Here is a 20755-nt window from a genome sequence, read left to right as displayed (position 1 = left end):
TGTCCTTTATGTTTGATAATGGAAAAAATCTATCAGCTAAAAAATGATATGATTGTGGTAGAAACAGGTCACACTACTCGTGCTTGTTGAATATTGAATTTATTCCACTTGACTGAGTTATTTTCTAAAAGTTATAAAAGACACTCGCTAAAGCTCGTCTCTTTTGTAACTTTTAAAAAATAACTCAGTCAAGTGGAATAAATTCAATATTCAATAACCACTCATTGTGTAACCTCTATTTTAACCATAATCAAAACACCTTGGATTAATTAAGTATCAATTGATACAGAACAGGATGCAGTGAACTATCTTTTTTTTTTTTTTTTGGTGATAATTCAACAAATGTTTTTTTTTATAAAATTTTTTATGATTTATCATCATCTGAAGAGAAAAAAAAGCAATGACATGTTAATACCTTAAAGACCTCTCTAGTGACATCGCCTTCCTCTCGTATCCGAGACAGTTCGTCCTCCAACTGTATCACTTGTTCCCGGTACATTTCTGCCAATTTCTGAGACTGCTGTAGTTGATACTCAAGGGCCTAGAGAGAAAGGTAAAACCAACATGTTATCAAGAGCCTAGAGAGGAATGTAAAACCAACTATTATTTATATCAAGAGCCTAGAGAGAAATTTAAAACCCACATTACGTTATCAAGAGCCTAGAGAGAAACTTAAAACCCACATTACGTTATCAAGAGCCTAGAGAGAAACTTAAAACCCACATTACGCTATCAAGAGCCTAGAGAGAAACTTAAAACCCACATTATGCTATCAAGAGCCTAGAGAGAAATATAAAACCCACATTACGCTATCAAGAGCCTAGAGAGAAATATAAAACCCACATTACGCTATCAAGGGCCTAGAGAGAAATATAAAACCCACATTAACCTATCAAGGGACTAAAGAGAATTTAAAACCAACATTACGTTATCAAGAGCCTAGAGAGAAATATAAAACCCACATTACGCTATCAAGGGCCTAGAGAGAAATATAAAAGAGGCCCATGGGCCTTAGCGGTCACCTGATATCAGATACAGAATGAAACAAAGACATGCATATAAACACTACCGGTATATATTTGCCCATCAGGCCCTTGAAGTCAGTCAGTGATTTTATAAATTTGACTTTTTAATCTATGAAGATTATTTGGTTACATCAAATCTGTGAATTCAGAAGTAAGATTTTTGAAATGTTATCCATTTTGACCCCTTTTGGCCCCACCCCACTGGCCCCTGGATTGGGGGTAGTGCCAGGACCAATTTGGATATGATGTTATAATGCTATCTCAGGTAATAATTTCTAACCCAGATTGACTAATTTCCTATGAAAACTAAGCAAAATAATGTTCCTAAATGTGTTTTTTCCTATATAAACTATAGTAAACTTGACCCCTCCCCAGAAGGGAAACATGAGACCCCAGGGTAATATTATTCACAATTTTTGTAAAGGACTTTAAGACCTTTCCATCTATGCAGAGTATTTGATTCTACCAGTTCCAGAATTTCAGAAGAAGATTTTTGAAGTTTTAGCCTATTTGACCCGTTTTGGGCCCCGCCCCTAAGGCCTCCTGGGGATCAGTCATGGAAAATTTGGTAATAAGATTCAATGGCCATCACATAGGGATAATTCTGACAAAAATTGACTATGAATTTCCTATTATAATGACTAAATAATGCTCAAAAATGTGTTTTCCCTACATAAACTACAGTAAACTTAACCCCCTCCCCAGGGGGAAACCCTTTGAGACCCAAGGGTGATGTAATTCACAATTTTCATAAAACACCTTAAGACCTGTCCATCTATGAAGGAGTATTTGATTCTACCAATTTCCAGTATTTAAGAAGAAGATTTTTAAAGTTTTTAGCCTATTTGCCCCTTTTGGCCCCACACCTCTGCAGCCCGAGGGGTTGACCAGGACCAACATAGATTATAATATTAAAATGTTATCTCAGGCTAATAATTTCTAAACAAGTTTGACTCTTTTCCCGTGATGAAAATTGAGCAAAAAAATGCTCATAAATATGTTTTCTCTATATAAGCTATAAGTAAATTTTGACCCCCTCCCCCAGGGGGAAACGTGAGACCCCAGGGTCATATAATTCACAATTTTCATAAAACACCTTAAGTACCTTTCCATCTATGAAGAGTATGTGATTCTATCAGTTCCAGAATTTCAGAAGAAGATTTTTGAAATTATAGCCTATTTGACCCCCTTTTGACCCCCCCCCCCTAAGGCCCCTGGGATCAGTCATGTGAAAAATTGGTTAATTGGATTCAATGGCCATCTCATACTGATAATTCTGACAATATATTTGACTCATTTCCTATTACAAATTGATCAAATAATACTCAAAAATTGTGTTTTCCCTATATAAAACTATAGTAAACTTAACCCCCTCCCCAGGGGGAAACCTGAGACCCCAGGGTCATATAATTCACAATTTTTGTAAAGGACCTTAGGACCTTTCTATCTATGAAGAGTATTTAATTCCATCACATCTGTGAGTGGAGAAGAAGATTTTTGAAATTTTAGTCAATTTTACCCCTTTTGGCCCCTCCCATAGCTCCCTGGGGGGTGGGGACCATATAATTCACAATTTTGATTGGCCTTATGCCTTAGAAGGTTTGTGCAAAATTTCATTGAAATTGCTTCAGCGGTTTTGGAGAAGAAGTCGAAAATGTAAATTGTTTACGGACATACGACGCTACGACGGAACGACGGACGACGGACGACGCACGACGCACGACGGACGACGACGGACAAAAGGCGATTAGAATAGGTCACTTGAGACTATCAAGGGCCTAGAGAGAAATATAAAACCCACATTACCCTATCAAGGGACTAAAGAGAATTTAAAACCCACATTACACTATCAAGAGCCTAGAGAGAAATATAAAACCCACATTACTCTATCAAGGGACTAAAGAGAATTTAAAACCAACATTATGTTATCAACAGAGATTAAAATATTAAAAATTATATAACAATTTTAAGTTTTTAAATTCAACACCTACTTTAACTTCTTCTGCATGGTGAGCTCTTCCTTCATATGTACCACCTTCTGTCACATTTAAAATGGAGTCCTTAGAGATGTTGAGCTGCTGCTTGAAGTTGTCCATTTCCCTGAGTAAACGATCCTTCTCAGCCATCCACTGTCGCTCGTGGGACCTGCCCTGGTATCTCAGCTCCAAGAAGTCCTTCGTACTCTCATAGAGGAGGTCTTGTGTTTTATGTAATCTGTAAATATCAAAGTAAATATTTAGGTAAACTTCAATAAGTGTATAATAAAAGTGAAAAATATACTAACTTCAGGAATCAATTACTCCAGAAGTCTAGCTGTGGGTTGAAACCAAAGTATTAGAAAAACTGTAGTCAACAGGAACAACAGGTAATATGACAGCATACCTTTCAGCATAATTTTTTTTATCTTTTAAAACAATATAAACATTACCGTTATATGACTTACTTCTCTGTTAGTGTGTGTATCTTGGCTTCGTCTCGTTGTTGCCGTGTGGCCATCTCTTCCTCCTTGACCTTGCGATCCTCGGCCAATGCCTCGGTCTGTTCCTTGGCCAGTTTGGTCTGCTCCTGGAGCTGGGCTTGGAGGGCTTCTACTTGGAGGGCCAGTATCTCGTTATCATGCTTGTATTTCTCCTCTGGGTTTGGTGACATAGACTGCCGTCGTTCAGATAGAGGAAGCTGCTTCTTTTTCAGGCCTTTTAATATATCCCAAATAAAATAATTCAAGTATGCAGCAATGCATGTATATATCAGAATGCATACATATACATATGTACTGCTTTGTATTTCCTAACATTATCTAGCAGTATTGATGAGATAGAATGGGAAGTGTTAACACAAAGATTGACAAAAGATTGACAAAGTTACCTGCCCTTCAATCTACGTTTAAAGAATGGCATAAGCACAAAGCTACGAGAAAGCATTTAATACCTCTGTTCTGCCTTGTGTCGGCAGCGCTCTGCGGTCGGTTCTTGGTCTTCTGTTCCACAATTGCTTTGGCTGGAGGTTCTTTGAGGAAATAAGTGATCTCACTCTCTGTTGTTCCACTCAAGCTCAGTAGCTGCTGGATCTTCTTCTTATCTTCTAGTTCTCGAATCTATAATTGCATAAAAAATGTCTTAAGGGCTGTACCATGGTAAAATTATTTTAACATTATGTGTTAATGTTTACCCAATAGGAGATTTAGAATAAAATGGCATGACATCACAGAAAGTTTACATCCGGGTCCTCAAGGGTACAAACACAACATATACAGGGTTGTGCCTTTGAGCACCCGGATATATCTTTGTGTGACGTCATTGCCATCTTTTCTGAAATCTCCTATATCATCGAACTTTTCAAGTTTAGGACCAAACGCTTTATGACAAAGCATACAGACAAAATGCACAAAAATAGTTTTACCTGGGTTCAAGTACCATAGGAAAATTATAAGGTTCATTTTTACTCTGTATCAGTTGAAGGCAAAAGGTCTTGAATCACATATAAAAATGGGAAGACTTCATAATGATTATGAAATATCTAGAAACTTCCCATAAACTGCATGAACCATATGTGACTACCGGTGTAGTATGGAATTTTGACCCCGGGGTCAATATACCATGATTCAAAATACTATGCTACATCGGTAATGAAAGCTTTACCAAACAGGTAACCAACTGACCTTTAACCTATAATCAACTGACCTTTAACCTGTCATTTTCTGAGTACAGTCGAAGAACATGTTCCCTCTCTTGGAATAGATAAATTTGCATATCACTGAGGGCCTTTTGTAGCTCGACAATCTCCTCTTCTCTCTGTCTCAGCTCCCATTGTAGTTTATGCTGAAAACAAAATAATGGAAGCATGGAAAATTCATCTGATAAATGTCCCAATTTCAAAATCATTTTAGATTAGACTGTTCAACCTAAATTTTGAGAGTGGTAAACATCTGATTTTATAAGCCTTTAATACACATGCATTAAACCAGCACATAAAAAACTCTGATTTATGTAACAGAGTGTATATGCTTAATTTCAAATCATGACCTTCACTAGGCAGCAACCTTCAGACTAGCTGCAATATTGTAACTCAAAGACTTTCTGACAGAAAATGGTGTCGTCTTTAGAGCTACAATTGGTGCCTATTACTGCTAATGGAGCAAAGTAATGATTATGCAAACCATTATAAAATGTTTGTTTGCATTTTTATCATACTTGTTTGATATCGCTTACCTACTAGGCAATGGAACTGAACCACATAAAATATCAAATTCTCATTGAGGCATTATTTTTACATAATACATATGAAGGTCTTTCTGAAGGGAATTTATACGGCAAGTCCACAAAATGTGAATTTGACGTCTTGTGAGCGGTACGGTAGATATTAATAATGGTAGTTATGTTTGTTTTGGACAAAAATAATATGTAAATGCATATATACGCATAAAATAATTGGAAACCTACAAAAAAGTATAGATAATTATGCCCAAGTGATTTTCGGAGGCAGTGCTCCACTACGACACATAGGGACCAATTCGTACCCGGCCGAAAGGTATAGTAGGCCGGGTACGTATATTCGTTCTACCTTCAGACCTCAGATTTTCAAACTTTCAACCAATTAAGCTAAAGAGATATAGCTTTCCTAGTGATATACAATAATGCTAATATTAACCTGGTTTGCATAATTCTTTTTCTTTTCTCTATTATATTATTCCCTATTATAAGCATAGATTCTGTTATGTGCAGTGTACATAATGTTTTAATATAACAAACATAGAATGAAATAAAATAAAAAAAATAAAAAGAACTACATATAGTGAATTTATAGGAAGAACTACATGTATATTCCATGTATTGAATAGGTATATAGCTAATAGCTGTCTATCCTAGGAATAGTCCCATCACTTACCTGTTCCTCATATGTAATTTTGTATTCTTCTAACTTGCTGACCATTGAGTCATGTTCCTCATCATATTCTGCAATCTTTTTTCGATAATATTCCAGCAGTTCTCGTGAAGGACGGAGCTGACCTGTAAAAAGGAAACAAAACCTACAAATCACATATACATGTTATTTTGAATTTATAAAACTATCTAGCTAGAATTGTTTTACTACAGATACTGACGAGGTGTTGGTATCAAGATTCAATTTTCAGTGGATTATTCTGAAGTAATCAATCCAGAGCAGTAAATTTTTACCTGGAGTATACTTTTTTATTGACCAAAAATCTGAGCGCTCGGCTCTGCATCGATCTCATAGCCTTGAGTAGACAAGTTTGCTTTTTGAAAATTTCACATATAAATGGTTCTTCATATGTTACTAAATTCTTCCTTTCATTTTAAATTATTGACATTACTAAAACCATAAATTAATGTACAATGTACTTGTCATTCCATTTATAATATATACAAGAGATCCCAGAGGGATCTTGGCGCCCACCAAAGAATGATCTATGTCTGACAATGGAAAGAGGGATCTTTTCCCTGCTTTTCAAACTTTTTCAAACACACTATATATAAAATTTGAGACAGATCGCTATAGTACTTTCTAAGAAATAGCGATAACAAACTTCAAGTATCAAATTCCAAGATGGCCGCCTGTCGGCCATCTTGTTGACCGATCAGTCCCAAAATGCAATATACACAACAAGAGTCATAGGGGAACCTGTATATGAAATTTGAGAAAGATCCCTTCTGCACTTTTTGAGAAATAGCGGTAACAAACTTCAACTATCAAAATCCAAGATGGCCACCTGTCGGCCATCTTGTAGACCGATCAGTCCCAAAATGCAATATGCACAACTAGGGTCCTAGGGGAACCTATATATGAAATTTGAGAAAGATCCCTTCAGCACCTTTTGAGAAATAGCGGTAACAAACTTCAACTATCAAAATCCAAGATGGCCACCTGTCGGCCATCTTGTTGACCGATCGGTCCCAAAATGCAATATGCACAACTAGGGCCCTAGGGGAAGCTATATATGAAATTTGAGAAAGATCCCTTCAGCACTTTTTGAGAAATAGCGGTAACAAACTTTAACTATCAAAATCCAAGATGGCCGCCTGTCGGCCATCTTGTTGACCGATCCGTCCCAAAATGCAATATGCACAACTAGGGTACTAGGGGAACCTGTATATGAAATTTGAGAAAGATTCCTTCTGCACTTTTTGAGAAATAGTGGTAACAAACTTCAACTATCAAAATCCAAGATGGCCGACTGTCGGCCATCTTGTTGACCGATCGGTCCCAAAATGCAATATGCACAACTAGGGTCCTAGGGGAACCTACATATGAAATGTGAGAAAGATCCCTTCAGTACTTTCTGAGAAATAGCGGTAACAAGAATGGACGGACGGACGGATGGACGGATGGACGGAAGGACGGAAGGACGGACGGACGACAGACGAAAGGCGATTTGAAAAGCCCACCATCTGATGATGGTGGGCTAAAAATCTACTGATGTTTGGTTAATTCTGTTTACTTTATTGGTTGACTGTGCATGATGATATATCATTTTGAACATGTCCTTGATATTCCAGGGGTTACTACTATCAAAGGCCTAAATGACCTGCTTACCCGTTGTTGCAGACAGAGCCTTTAGTTTGGCTATAAAATAGTCTTGGGGTGGATATTATAACTGTAATAGTAACCCCTGGAGTACAGAGGATGTTTTGACTACAACACTTGATAATTATGAATGCTTACTGATTGATTGATGAAATAACAAATCCATTAATTCTGGCACTATATTACTGCAATTATAAAATCAAACTGACCAAGTCTTTCATTGATGGTAGGCAAGTCTGGACTGCCTTTATCAACTGCATAACTTTCATCCTGTTCGTCAACAGAAAATTCCACTGTAGAATTGTTCAAAGATCTTGATACCTTTGGGGAACCTCTTTCTTTCCCTCCCCTAGAAAATAAAGCATACTGAAATTTTAGTTTGTAATCATGTTTTAATGATTTTTTTTAGAATTGACAATAGCAATTCTCTTAGTGGCCATATAAGCCAAATAGTGTATGATTACCATTGTGATTTGATGTCACAATGATGTGCAGTAACAGTAAATTAAAATAAAATTCACCGTTATTCAGCTGATGCATTTAAACAAAATAATATCATTGCTTACCAGCCAAGTATATCATAATAAAATCACCTGGTAATTATATAAAACTTTTCCAAATACATCTTGTCAGTGACCACATTTTCTCCTTGCCTTTCTGTTGTCAGCTTTCGTGGATTTCTCTATTATAATGGAATTGGTCGAGATATGTCCATTTGAATGGTAACAGCAATGTAATTGCTGAGGAGGAAATGTAGAGGCCAGGCCGGAGTTCATAACCTGGAACCTCCGAAATCGAGCTGGATTCTTCACAAATTGAGCTATCTAGTTACCAAATATCAACCTAGTCCAAAAATAATGCCGCTACAGAAATAAACACTAATGTTTCACTCTAAAAGCTTAGATTTCGAGTTTATGTGAAACTGTGAAGTGAGAAAACTCTGAGTGCATGAGATTTGTTTAATTATTAGGTTCTTTCGGCCATGTCGCACATGCAACATTATCACTCTGTCAATCAATGAAGAGTGATAGTGTGCCATGCACAATAGTGTGTTTGACACATAACACATTCAGATTGTCGCACTTCGCATTGAAACCCTCATCTGTATTAGAAAATGCATTGGTGCACTGTCGCATGCTGGGATTGGCAATGCGACATGGCCGATGTCAGCCACCATAGCATTTAGAACTATCCAAATTTTACATTAGGTCTATAGTGATCTTTCAGACTTTGACAGAATCACCTTGGACCTCGGCTAGTTGTAGTCTAGTACCTAACAGCAGCCTTTAACATGGTTGGTGAATTTATGAATAAATCAAGAAAAATACACGGATAAATGCGAAACGAAGAATTCTTAAATGTGTTACTAATTTTAAATTGCTGCAGCATACCATATTGTACATTATGGTAAAACTACACGTGAGCAAGTTTCAACTCGTTATTTCAAAGTGCGAGTTCAAAAAATAAAAAAAATACGTCAATATAGGTTCAAATCAAAATGGAAAATTAAATGCAAATCGAAGCTGTTAAAGCGTTGAAAAAGTGACAGCTTCAGCAATCTAGGAAACGGATGTATTGACCAAAACAGCAGTTTTGTTTACCCTTTGCTTCTTTTCCCGACAGCAGACGCCATTTTGAAATTTCCGCTTACATTTAGTCCGGTGCAAATAAATATAATACACAATATTCAGTAAAATATTTTTTCGCATTATTTCTGGCGTATAATTCAAATACAAAAACAATCATTAGATCTATATTCGAAATATGTTTAAATTCAAATATTTTCTTTGCTAATAGTATTCAGCCCGAGACAACCAGAAGTTCCAATGACCAATCCATGACCTTGTATGGATAAATTCATCCGCAGATATTTGAGGTCATTTGAGTTTAACAAAAAAAGAAATAAATATACTCAATACTCTTAAAATAATTTGCGAATTATTATTTAATATGCATGACTAACAGTAATATCCATAAGAAATTAATATTATAGAAAAGACAACCAAAAGTGTGAAGATCTACTTTTTGTGCGCAATCGGAAGCAACTGTGTTAGCAGGCACCAGTACACATATTGGATTTATCCTTCATTTCTATGGATTTATACCAAACTTACCGTTTTGGATAATTATATGGTATTTTAAACGTTGTCAGTTAATTCTTCATCTTGTGCATGTATCAACATGACGGATGACCCATACAACCGCTTCATTCCTCCACCGGAGGCACCTGTTTTTAATCCAACCGAGGAGGAGTTTACCGATCCGTTGGGATACTTGGACAAAATCAGGCCTATCGCCGAGAAAACTGGGATCTGTAAAATTAAACCTCCACCGGTTGGTCAATATTCCATGTTTTTTAGTTGAATGTTTTCTCATTCTATCGTTTCGTTGTAAATAATGCTGTCTTCGGTTCTCGTATTTAAAGAAATACAGCAAAGAAGACATGACAATCGCCTACGTGCTAGCTAAATCTGCAAACATGGCGACGCTTTTGTTTAGTTTGTCGCTGTCAGTTTCATATGATTTTGGATGTTTTTCTTTGTCGCACGCCAACGAGTTGTCTGCAAATGTCTATTTCTTAATTGTAAACCTTTGATTATTGTTATAATCAAATTGGCATCGTAATATTTTTGTTTTTTTACTAAAGAAAGTTTTCGCGTTATTTTCCCGGAGCATTTTCTAATACAGATGAGGGTTTCATGCATACCTTATGAAAGCCTGCGTGTGAACGCCCAGTCTGCAATACACAGACCCACGGCACACAATGAAAACTCTGGACAATGCATTTAACTGTCAATAATAATTAAAATTATTGAATTCGAATAATGGACAAAAGAAAAACATTTTGAAACCAGTTTTTTTCCCATATTAAAGCATTTTTTAATTAAATTTTTCATTTTTTAACTTTGGATAATCAAAACCCTAAAATTATTTTCAAGAAAATATAGTAATGTGTTCCAAATGAAGTAGCTTTGGGTATAGAAAATACATAAATCAATGTCGTATATTAATAGAAATAGAATTTTGAAGAACAATAATCAACCAAAGAAACTAGTAATTATTTTGTTGTTACTCTGCAATAGAAATTGAAAATTTGCTTCTCAGTTTATCTATTTGTGACATTGTGTCACCAAATGATTATCATGATGCAACTTTTAAGATAAACTCTTAAATGATGTTGGTTTTCTCTGATACTATATATTACATATTAACATACTTTTTTGGCTTATATTTTAAAGCAAAATACTTTTATCGTTTTTTACTCAAATTTATTGAAATAAAGTTTTCTTGAAACACTTCTGGGTGAATAAAAGTGATAGAGTTGCAGCACAAAATCACAGTTGAAACCTTAATTTCTCGAGTTGATTGATATTTTATTTAAAGCAAGCATATATTATGATTATTTTTTAATATTTGTATTTAGGCATATTTATGATTAATATGGAGCAGTTTGTTATATCTTTTCCTCTTGAATTTGGACATTTTTGATACTCATTTACAATTGCATTGAAAATATAAAGTGACTTGAAAATGAATATAAGTGAGCTGGATGAAGGTTACTTCCTAAAGAGAGCTTAATGTATTTATCTTTAGAATTAATTATACATTGAAGTATAATAATTTTCTTAAAATTATTTCTAGCTTTATTATTTTGATGAATGTGACCTGATTGTGTAAAGAATATTAGCAGATATGATAAAAGTGTGATGTGGGTATTGAAAATTTGTTGTGGAAAAACAAGATGGCTGCCAGCTGGATATAAGGGAGGAAGCCATATTACAAAAGAGTAGAATGCATATATATATATATATGTGTGTGTCCTCAGTAAGTGTTGGATTGCATCTGTACATTTTATATGGTGTTGACAGGATTGGCAACCTCCATTTGCTGTTGATGTGGATAAATTCAGATTTACTCCTAGAGTACAAAGGCTGAATGAGCTGGAGGTAAGTCCATATTGTGTACTAATTTCTAGTGCAGACATGTCATGGGTATCAGCTGTATGTACGTAGAAGTAAGTTTTCATCCATTTTATTTAAAAATATACCATATCATACATATGCATACCTGTAGGAATTCATCCAGATTGTAAAAACATGAAAATCTGTTAAAAACTTTTAACATTATAAATTGGATGAATTTTTTCATTCTAGCTGTGGTGTACATTTCTAATTTTGATGTGTACTGAATATAAATAAAAAACAAAACATGTTCTGTTAAAAAAGTTAAGATTTTTGAAAAACTGCATTGATATTTTATTGTTTTGGGAGATAATATTAGACGAAAAGGATGCATGAAAGATAACTGTGTACATGTATAAACATTGATCATTGATCACTTTTTTTTTAGAATAAATTAATATGTGTACACCGGTATGTAACCAATTATAAAAAAAAACTTTCTTTGAACGCTTGAAGGAGTAAGTGTGTTCAGCTGCTATCAATTTTGCGTACAGATCATGTATCAAATGTTGATCTGAACTAATACATAAATTTTGTTTATTTTATTAATTTTCCCAAAATACGCATTTGTTTTTAATCTAAAACTCTTACATATTGTTATAATTATAAAATTAATTTGATTATTATAATATAAAACTTTTAATTAATTAAAATTGTCAATTGGTAAATTTATTGTCTTTTCATTTTGATCAAAGGCCCAAACAAGGATAAAATTGAACTTTTTGGACAAGCTTGCCAGGTTTTGGGAATTGCAGGTGAGTTTGATATGTAATTACAATGTATTAAATCAACAAATGCAAACTGAAACTATTATTTGATTTCTTTTGCGAACTGATTTATGGCTATAGCTACTAACTGTAATTTTTACTATAATTTCATGAAAGACTTGTTCAAATTGGTTCTATTTGTTAATGCCCCCATATATACACAGGGTACTTATTTTGAATATTATGAATTTTGATTGAACTTGTATATAACTTTATGAAATAGCACTATATAGCTAGGTTTTACATATACTGTTGTGTAATTGCATTGGGTTACTGGGTATTAAGCTGAAATCTATTAATGATTGGTATTTTTTATATTGACACATATCTCAAATATTCATAGTTATTGTAGCTTAATTAATTAAACCATGCATGGTGGTGATATATTGGCGATTTTGTGATGTGTGCAATTATATGGACTTTATACTTGTTTTATTTAACAGGGTTGTTCTCTTAAGATCCCCCATGTTGAGAAGAAACTGTTGGATTTGTACATGTTGTACAAGGTAAGATTTAAAAATTGAAGATTTATCCAAGAACCCTCTATTTTTGATGATTAATAAATATCATGTTTAATAAATATCATGTTGTAAGTTAAATGTAATGTACACATCTCATTTAATAAAGCTTACACATGATGACAGAACTTTTTTTCATAGCCTAATTTAACAGCCAGTTAGTATTTGTGATATCTGATAGTCATTTTATTCATATGTAGATGTAATTCTGTATAAGAGATATACAAAAATAATGTTGTCTGATAATTGTAACTTTATAATACAAGCCATCCATATCTGAGTAATACTCAATTTATGCTTGATATTACAACAAGTTTAATGCTGTATAAGAAAACTATTTTATGACATTATCAATAAAACCTGTGGGAAACCTTTTGAAACTTATCATTATGAAAATTAAGTACAGTACTGAGTAGACTTTATGATGATAGTTTTATTCACTGATGTTGCTGTCTTTTGTTGTAGTGTGTTGAGGATGTTGGAGGGATGGAAATATTATCCAAGGAGAGAAGATGGTCTAAGGTAGCCACCAAGATGGGTTTTCCGTCTGGTAAAGGAGTAGGGGCCGTCCTTAGGGGCCACTATGAAAGGATTCTGTATCCCTTCTACCTGTTTATGCGTGGGGACTCATATGATGCGGTTTGTATACTCTTATGTTGATAAAAAACGAATGGCTTGTAAAAAATCAGTTCCCATTTATTATGAAAATTCTAATTCTACTTTATTTAATAGACTTATATAGAGTTTTAATTTGCCTGCCAAAGTCCAAGGTGACAGTAAAATTACGTGTGTGAGTAATGTGACAGTCAAATAATTGTAACACCATACTCAAATGATATCATACATTTGTGTTGAAACTGATTGATATGTAAATTTATAATTCTATGTTCAATTTCCATAGACAACAAAAAAAGAAAAGATGACTGAAGAGGAATTCAAGGATGATAAAGATGACAAAGATTACCGACCGCATGGCATTGCTGCCAAGTCGGCTGCTGGTAGTTACCGACGCTTACCCAAGAGAGAGAGAGCCTTGAACAAAGAGGTGTGCACCGCGGATCATCAAACTGCTCTCGAAGTACTTGGTTCCTCCAAATTTATATCTTTGCTAACAATACTAATCACTGCATGCATATTTATATCATAAAAAATCCTTTCAAAATTCAAATTTAAAAAAACAAAGGGAAAAAAACCAGAATCAGAATGTTTGGTCAGTAATCAATATTTCAATAGTAACTGCCCTACAAATGTATCTTATATTGAGTTACATGTATGCAAGGAAACATAACATTGATGAGGGTGTAAAATGTTGGGTTTTTTTTTTAATAGAGATTCAGATAAAAGTTACAAAATGCAATAATGTCTTTACTTCAGCTAATATTTTGTCAAAAACAAAAAAAGGTACAGAGATATTTGATTTCATCATCATGACAAAATATTTTTGTTGTTTGAAATATCAAATGATGATAATAAATATTTTGTGGAATTTTTTAGCCTTAGTTTGTGGTATGTTATATTTAAATCTGAATGGGTTTTTTTTCCAGGAATCTTTAGACATTGACTACTCTGTCAACTCAGAGTTGAAGAAATTGCAGTTCTTCGGAGCAGGGCCCAAAGCTGCTGTTCCACCTGTGCCTAAAGGTAATTAAAAAGTTAATAAATAAATTTAAGAAATTAAAATTATATCGTTCAAAATGCATAATAGACATTCACCCAAGCATCCGACAGACTCAGTGGTATTCAAGGCCACTTCAGTTTTTGTGATAAATGGTTCTTTAGGGAAGTAAGACACAAAAATAATGATGAATGCCTTTATTTAATAGTTCAATGCTATCATTTTCACAGACAGAATTACTTATAATTTTCACTGCAAAAAGGTCATTTATATCATTTATAATTGGTCAACTCCACCATGTCATACGACAATATTATAAATATTGTTAGACATATGTGTAATAACACTATTGTTACATCGCATAATAATGAAATCCGAGCCTGATTTTGACACTCTAATATAGAAACGCAATTTGAAGTTTTGTCTATATTACCATAAATATTAGCAGTTATGTGATAAACAGAATCTAATAGACACGTAATATGAAATATAATAAACTCTTTAAATAATTAGATATAAGACAAGAGGAAAAATATTCCAATTGTTGAACTAGTAAATTTTGTATGACATGATAGTCATAAGTATAAAATCCTCAATATTTTACATTTTATAAACAAGATTGCTAGTGTTATAATTTTATTTTTTTCTCGCGATATTTGTATAAGTCTTGTTTTGTTCTCTTTGCAGACGAGAAGACCGGGGGAAAGGTATGTAAGGGTAGTAATAGTTCTAAAGGGAAAGGCCAGGATAAAAATGGAACAAGCCAAGTGTTCGGCAGTGTAAGTGTAGAATATTTCTGCTGCTTACTCTGGTTAGACACATTGTCTCGTTGCTTTCTTCAGTTTACACCTGCTGTCATTTTCCATATGCTATATAGCTGGTTAGTTTTTGTGGGGGGGGGGGGAGTTTAACAATTCTGATGCTAAATGAGACAATTAAACTCTAGCGAATTAAAATTTGCAATCTGGCAGAGTAAGCTTCAAGATTTGACATAAAACAAGAAAAGTAAATTCTTGTGTATTCAAAATTTCCTGTTGGGGCAAATTGCATACATGTTGTTTACCTATTATTTTATATTTAAAGCGATCAAAATAATGTCCTTTTCGAAAATTTCAGTATAACTTGTCAAAATTGGCCCTTGTTTTATTCTTTGTTTTTCGGCATAATTGTATGGCATTTTCCTTCTTAATTTAAAGTAATTAAAACCTGTGCAATCCAGAAACCTGACTATAACAGCCAAATATGGTAATCCCTGGACATCCGGTTTAGAACTGTACCAGCTATATGGTAGATCATTTGCTGCATGACATACATTCCCCACAGTGTGTGTGAGTGTTGTGTGTATTGTATGGAGAAAAAATAAAAAATCGTCTTTGTTATTTTTGTAAAATATTTTCACAACCCTTACATTTCTAGGATTTTTATAGAGTCTTTTGGCAAGATGATTACAAAATATGCAAAATACATTGTCCCCTAAAATTTACTCCCAAGATTCCGAAAGTAACAATTTGATTGGTCAATCCAAATTGTCACCAGAGCGTGACCTCTAATAGGATGTTGTCAGATCCTCTATGGAATAAGGATATGTATTTTAATCAGATTGAAAATCATATGCATTTTGTTATATTACAAAACTACATTCATCTATCCATATATAGGTGCATGTGAAAAGCAAAAAAAGTCTGTATTCTGCAAGTGTTAAAACTTGGACATACTTAGTATATTTCATATATATTTTAATTGTTATCATTTGGCACACTAGTACTAGCAAAGTTTTTTTTCTGTTACTTTCATCAGCTATTCAGATTGCAAAAAGAAATATAAGATATTATATGTAAAACATCTTCCTTAATCTTATTTTTTTCAAGCCATTGTAGTCAATTTTTCTAGCACTTTTAACTTCTACAGTGAATTTACATTCCATTTTCTAACCCAATATCATCCAATATTAATATTCATTTTATAGTTTCATTTTCTAATGTGGGTACGTAATATAAATGAGACCCTTCCATATTTGTATTATATTGTTAAACTTGAAACACTTTATAACTTTGGTTGCTTTTGCTATGTTTGTTATCAAATGTATTTTCAATGTCAACATTGCGTTTCCATTTGATATTAAAGGCCCAATATGCTGCTGATTGCATACATCAACAAAATACTTTCAGAAAAAAATCTGAAAAAGTAACAAACCATTTAGTTTTTGTCCACATAAAAGCTGCATTGAATCATAAGCAGCATAATCTGTAAATATAACCATGCTGAGATGTAGCTGTCAAATGTTTTAGAGACTTGACCATCAGTATACATATGTCAAATTATAATTATGCGAAAGCACAAAGTGTGAACATCCTAAGGGTAGAACAAAAACTGCAGTTTGCGGCAGTAAAGGTAGACCAATAGACCGTGACTAATTAAAAACCAGGTGGTCTAAGTAAAATTCCAGTGCCATAGACCAAAAGTCTGTGTTGTACGTATCACCAACCTAAAATAGCAGGAAATTTTGAAAATAACCATAATACACTGATATACTTTTTATTACAATTCCATCTCAACTATCTGGTTTCCTAATTTATGTGTTGTTGATGTCATAAGTTAGCTTTGATATTTAAGGTCGACTACTTTTCCAAAACAAAAATAATATTTTTCTTAAAAACCAGAATAGCATAAGGAAATATATATATAGATTGTCAAAGATAAGGTTACAACTCCAAACAAATACAATATTTTCAGCGAAAGCTGTCGACAGTGTAGATTAATTTGACTGTTTTCTCGTCAGGCACAGTGCAAGTGATAGTCAAGTAATGCACAGTAATTATATAATTACGACAGGGGGTAAACTGACAACCTGCCTTAGGAAAATTAACATTTGATTTGTTTCAATTAAATTGTTCATATGGTGAAAGTCAGCAGTGATTTTTCACCTTATATAACTGGGGTCGGTAAACGACCCCATTCCCAATGCCAAACCCCCCTATTTTTTCCCAATTACAATGAAAACTTCCCAAATCAAAGAAAAACAAATAAAACCTGGAAATCTTCCCCCTCGTTTAATCTAAAAACAAACTACTCTGAAACTGTTGTGATGGTCGTCACCTTTTGATAAATTGACACAGTTTACTGTTTTACAATATTTAATCACCTGTAATACCATGTTCAGTAATGGGTAACTTTTTCCCAAGACTGCTGTTTTTGCGATTAAAAATTCCCAATTTGTTACAAAAACTTTTTTCCCAAAATACCCTGAAAAATCACTTGTCATTGTATTATTAACAGTAAGCTAATAATTTTTTTGTCTCTACAAAATTAAGTCTCATTTTGCATTTCCTTTTAAAAAAATCAAAGGCTGTTTTTGGAAGGTAGTGAGCCTTTAAATGTTACTTCATTGTAAGTTATTCATTCACTACTCATGATTTCATTATGAAATGAGATTGGTTGAGAGATTGGCAGATCTTGATCAAACCAAACTGGTGTACAGTATTCCATGTCAGATGTTCAATTAGCCAATGATAAATTAATCTCTCTCTAATATTGATAATTCTATCTTATACATTTGTGAACTATAAATTTCAATTGTCTATTAAAGATACTAGCAAAGATTACCTCAATATTATCAAAAAATATTTGGTCTACCTTGTTTGGTCTACACAATATGAAAATTCTTTAGACCAATGGTTTAATAATAAGAGCTACAAGATATACTTTTGCAGACTGAAACTGCTAATTTTGTTCTAATACCTGTGTATGTAGTGTACTTATGTAATTAATAGTGTTTGAATTTTTGCTGAAAGTTTCATATATTGGGCCTTTAATGATCAATTTGATGTAAGTTAATCAGCCTCCTTCCAGATAGATATTGTGATATCTATTTACTCATGTATTATTTTGGTCTAAAGTGCTGTCATTAGAGAAGTTTCACTGTATATATCAGGAATAAAAATCGGTTATGTCTTCAAAATATTGATATTTAAAAAAGGGGCCATGGGGGAAGGGAAATTTGTTTTGTAGACATTGACGATAATATTGTGATTACTAAAACTTGATATTGATGACTTTTGGTTAGAATTCATATAATTTATATATTCATAAGTGATTACGATGATTGAGTGAATTTATCATGATCATTGCACTTACCTGTGATAACTAACAAAAAAACAACACCCAATTTACAACAATTAATGTTTGTAAATACACATATGGTGATCACGATGTCTTCAAGAAACTTATTTATAGGTTTGAGACGAGTGTTTACTGAGAAATGCCCTGTCTTGGTGATTGTGAATTTCACTTAAAGATGTTCAATGATGCAAGAAGTTATGTAAATTATGACTTTTCCAAAACCTGTTAGAGAAATCAGAATACTGGTATGTGATAGATAGAGGGAGATGTTGACAACTAAAATCAGAATACTGGTATGTGATAGATAGAGGGAGATGTTGACAACTAAAATCAGAATACTGGTATGTGATAGATAGAGGGAGAAGTTGACAACTAAAATCAGAATACTGGTATGTGATAGATAGAGGGAGATGTTGACAACTAAAATCAGAATACTGGTATGTGATAGATAGAGGGAGATGTTGACAACTAATCAGTAGATGATAGATTGGGCTTCAACCAAGGTCCATCTGGTGATAATCAACATGTATGACAAACTGACAGTGCGACTGATTTGGGGAGAAAACACACTAACTGGGTAAAGTTATCTAGTAGCAGCCACACCATCAATAATATTGTCAGAGTATAACACTGCAAGGACCAGCAATAATCAGGAGGCTGATTGTTCAGAAAAATTCACAATCCAGATAAAAAGGTTGGGGAATGGATTTGATTTTTGGCTTCAATAAATAGATTTCAGTAGACCGGAACATTTGCAATCTGGATGGTTTGTGCTGGGAATGCAAGTATCTGGACTATATCAAGGATCCACTGTACAGGTATTTTGTGCGATAAGCGACATCTAATGTCAATGTTTGTATTGTAGGTTGACAGCTATATCTGTCACATGTGTAGTCGTGGCGATGGGGATGAGTATATGCTGCTATGTGATGGCTGTGACGACGCCTTCCATACTTACTGTCTTGTCCCACCCCTACAAGATGTCCCCAAAGGTGACTGGCGATGCCCTAGATGTATTCAACAGGTACATATTATTTTATCTTATTTACTTATTATGGTTATAGTCATTGTTGTATATTATAATTAACCATCTAGCCATTTATTCAAAGATTTCTTTTTTTATAAAGGAATTAAGAAATCTTCATGAATAACCTTATTCCTTTGAAGAAACACCAATTTTGCTTTTCTGTCTTCAGTTTCTCTTGCATTTAAAATAAAATAGGATAATTTCCTACTATCCTTGAAAGTTGCTAAAATTGAAAACTTTAAAAAAAAAAAGATATGCAATAATTTGCTAGATACAAATTTGGCTACCCAATAGCTTTTACCATTTCATTATCTCTTTATTTGTGGAATGGAACTGAATGGTAGCAACATAAAATCCATCAGAATCAAGCTGTGGCATGATTTCAGTTCATTTCACGGTTCAAACTGAATGGTACAGAATTATTATTGTGTAACAAAGGTGTAATAAATCTATGTTGATAAACTTGTTTATTTGATTGCTGAGAGGTATAATTTATAATAAGATTATAAACAAAATTCTGCACTTTTCTATTACAGGTTTGTGGTAAGCCTCAAGGCCCCTATGGATTTGAGCAAGCCAAGAGAGAATACAGTTTGCAGTCGTTTGGAGAAATGGCAGACCAATTCAAGTCTAACTACTTCAGTATGCCGGTCCATGTAAGTAGAACACTATTTACTATATAATCGAAACATGACTAACAAGATGGAAATTCAATGAATCATTCTCAAAATTAAGATATTTACACTGCAAACATACAAAATACAAAGAGTAAGAAAAAGATGTTTATAGAAAGGACATGCTGTTAGATTATAATATTGGTTAGAAAGGAATCTGGTAACTCCAGGTAACTTAAATTTCATGTGGAATTCAGAATATCTTTCATTATATGCCGCTTATGTGATCTAAGGCCTTGCAATATAATTTGCCTTGACCAGTATGCTAGCCATTAATATAGCTATGAAAAGTTAGTCTGCCATACTGTACCAAAGTTACTGTACATACCAACCTTCTTTCATGTGCGACTTAAATTCACGAATTTTGTGATCCAAGAAAATCGCGAAAGTTTATTGCTGTGAATTCCTATCTACATAATCTATATTCGTAGGAATTTACATTTAACTTTTAAGTCAGCATATGTTACTTATCACGATTTTTGAACCCTATAAAGAAATCTAGTTT

General features: G+C 33.7%; 2 protein-coding genes across 6 annotated transcripts in view; one reads left to right on the top strand and one right to left on the bottom strand.

Annotated features, from left to right (window-relative positions):
• Window positions 1–415: 415 nt before the first annotated feature.
• Window positions 416–9314, bottom strand: LOC138336599 (coiled-coil domain-containing protein 77-like; the record flags this gene model as incomplete). 2 transcript variants are annotated; one of them, XM_069286118.1, is given in 8 exon segments in its annotated part: window positions 416–541; window positions 3017–3239; window positions 3469–3718; window positions 3954–4119; window positions 4706–4843; window positions 5910–6031; window positions 7778–7917; window positions 9170–9314. In XM_069286118.1, coding segments are annotated over 8 exon segments (1197 nt in total), but the record flags the coding sequence as incomplete, so codon positions are not given.
• Window positions 9315–9614: 300 nt separating this feature from the next.
• The window catches only part of LOC138336595 (lysine-specific demethylase 5A-like), a 36371-nt gene continuing 25230 nt past the window's right edge, over window positions 9615–20755 (top strand). Inside the window, exons 1-10 of one of the 4 annotated variants that reach the window (XM_069286115.1) lie at window positions 9615–9902; window positions 11438–11515; window positions 12226–12285; window positions 12741–12803; window positions 13281–13454; window positions 13717–13860; window positions 14360–14456; window positions 15118–15137; window positions 19415–19573; window positions 20113–20232. In XM_069286115.1, coding sequence (XP_069142216.1) covers window positions 9750–9902; window positions 11438–11515; window positions 12226–12285; window positions 12741–12803; window positions 13281–13454; window positions 13717–13860; window positions 14360–14456; window positions 15118–15137; window positions 19415–19573; window positions 20113–20232 — 1068 coding nt within the window. In that variant the 5' untranslated portion in view covers window positions 9615–9749. Of the gene's footprint in view, window positions 9903–11437; window positions 11516–12225; window positions 12286–12740; window positions 12804–13280; window positions 13455–13716; window positions 13894–14359; window positions 14457–15117; window positions 15210–19414; window positions 19574–20112; window positions 20233–20755 lie in introns of all 4 variants that reach the window. The other 3 variants (XM_069286113.1, XM_069286114.1, XM_069286112.1) reach the window with 3 other exon arrangements.

Source organism: Argopecten irradians, chromosome 12 (assembly GCF_041381155.1).
Source record: "Argopecten irradians isolate NY chromosome 12, Ai_NY, whole genome shotgun sequence".
NCBI classification, from domain to species: domain Eukaryota; kingdom Metazoa; phylum Mollusca; class Bivalvia; order Pectinida; family Pectinidae; genus Argopecten; species Argopecten irradians.
The sequence above is the reverse complement of the archived record's forward strand: the minus strand, read 5'-3'. Positions and strand labels throughout refer to the sequence as shown.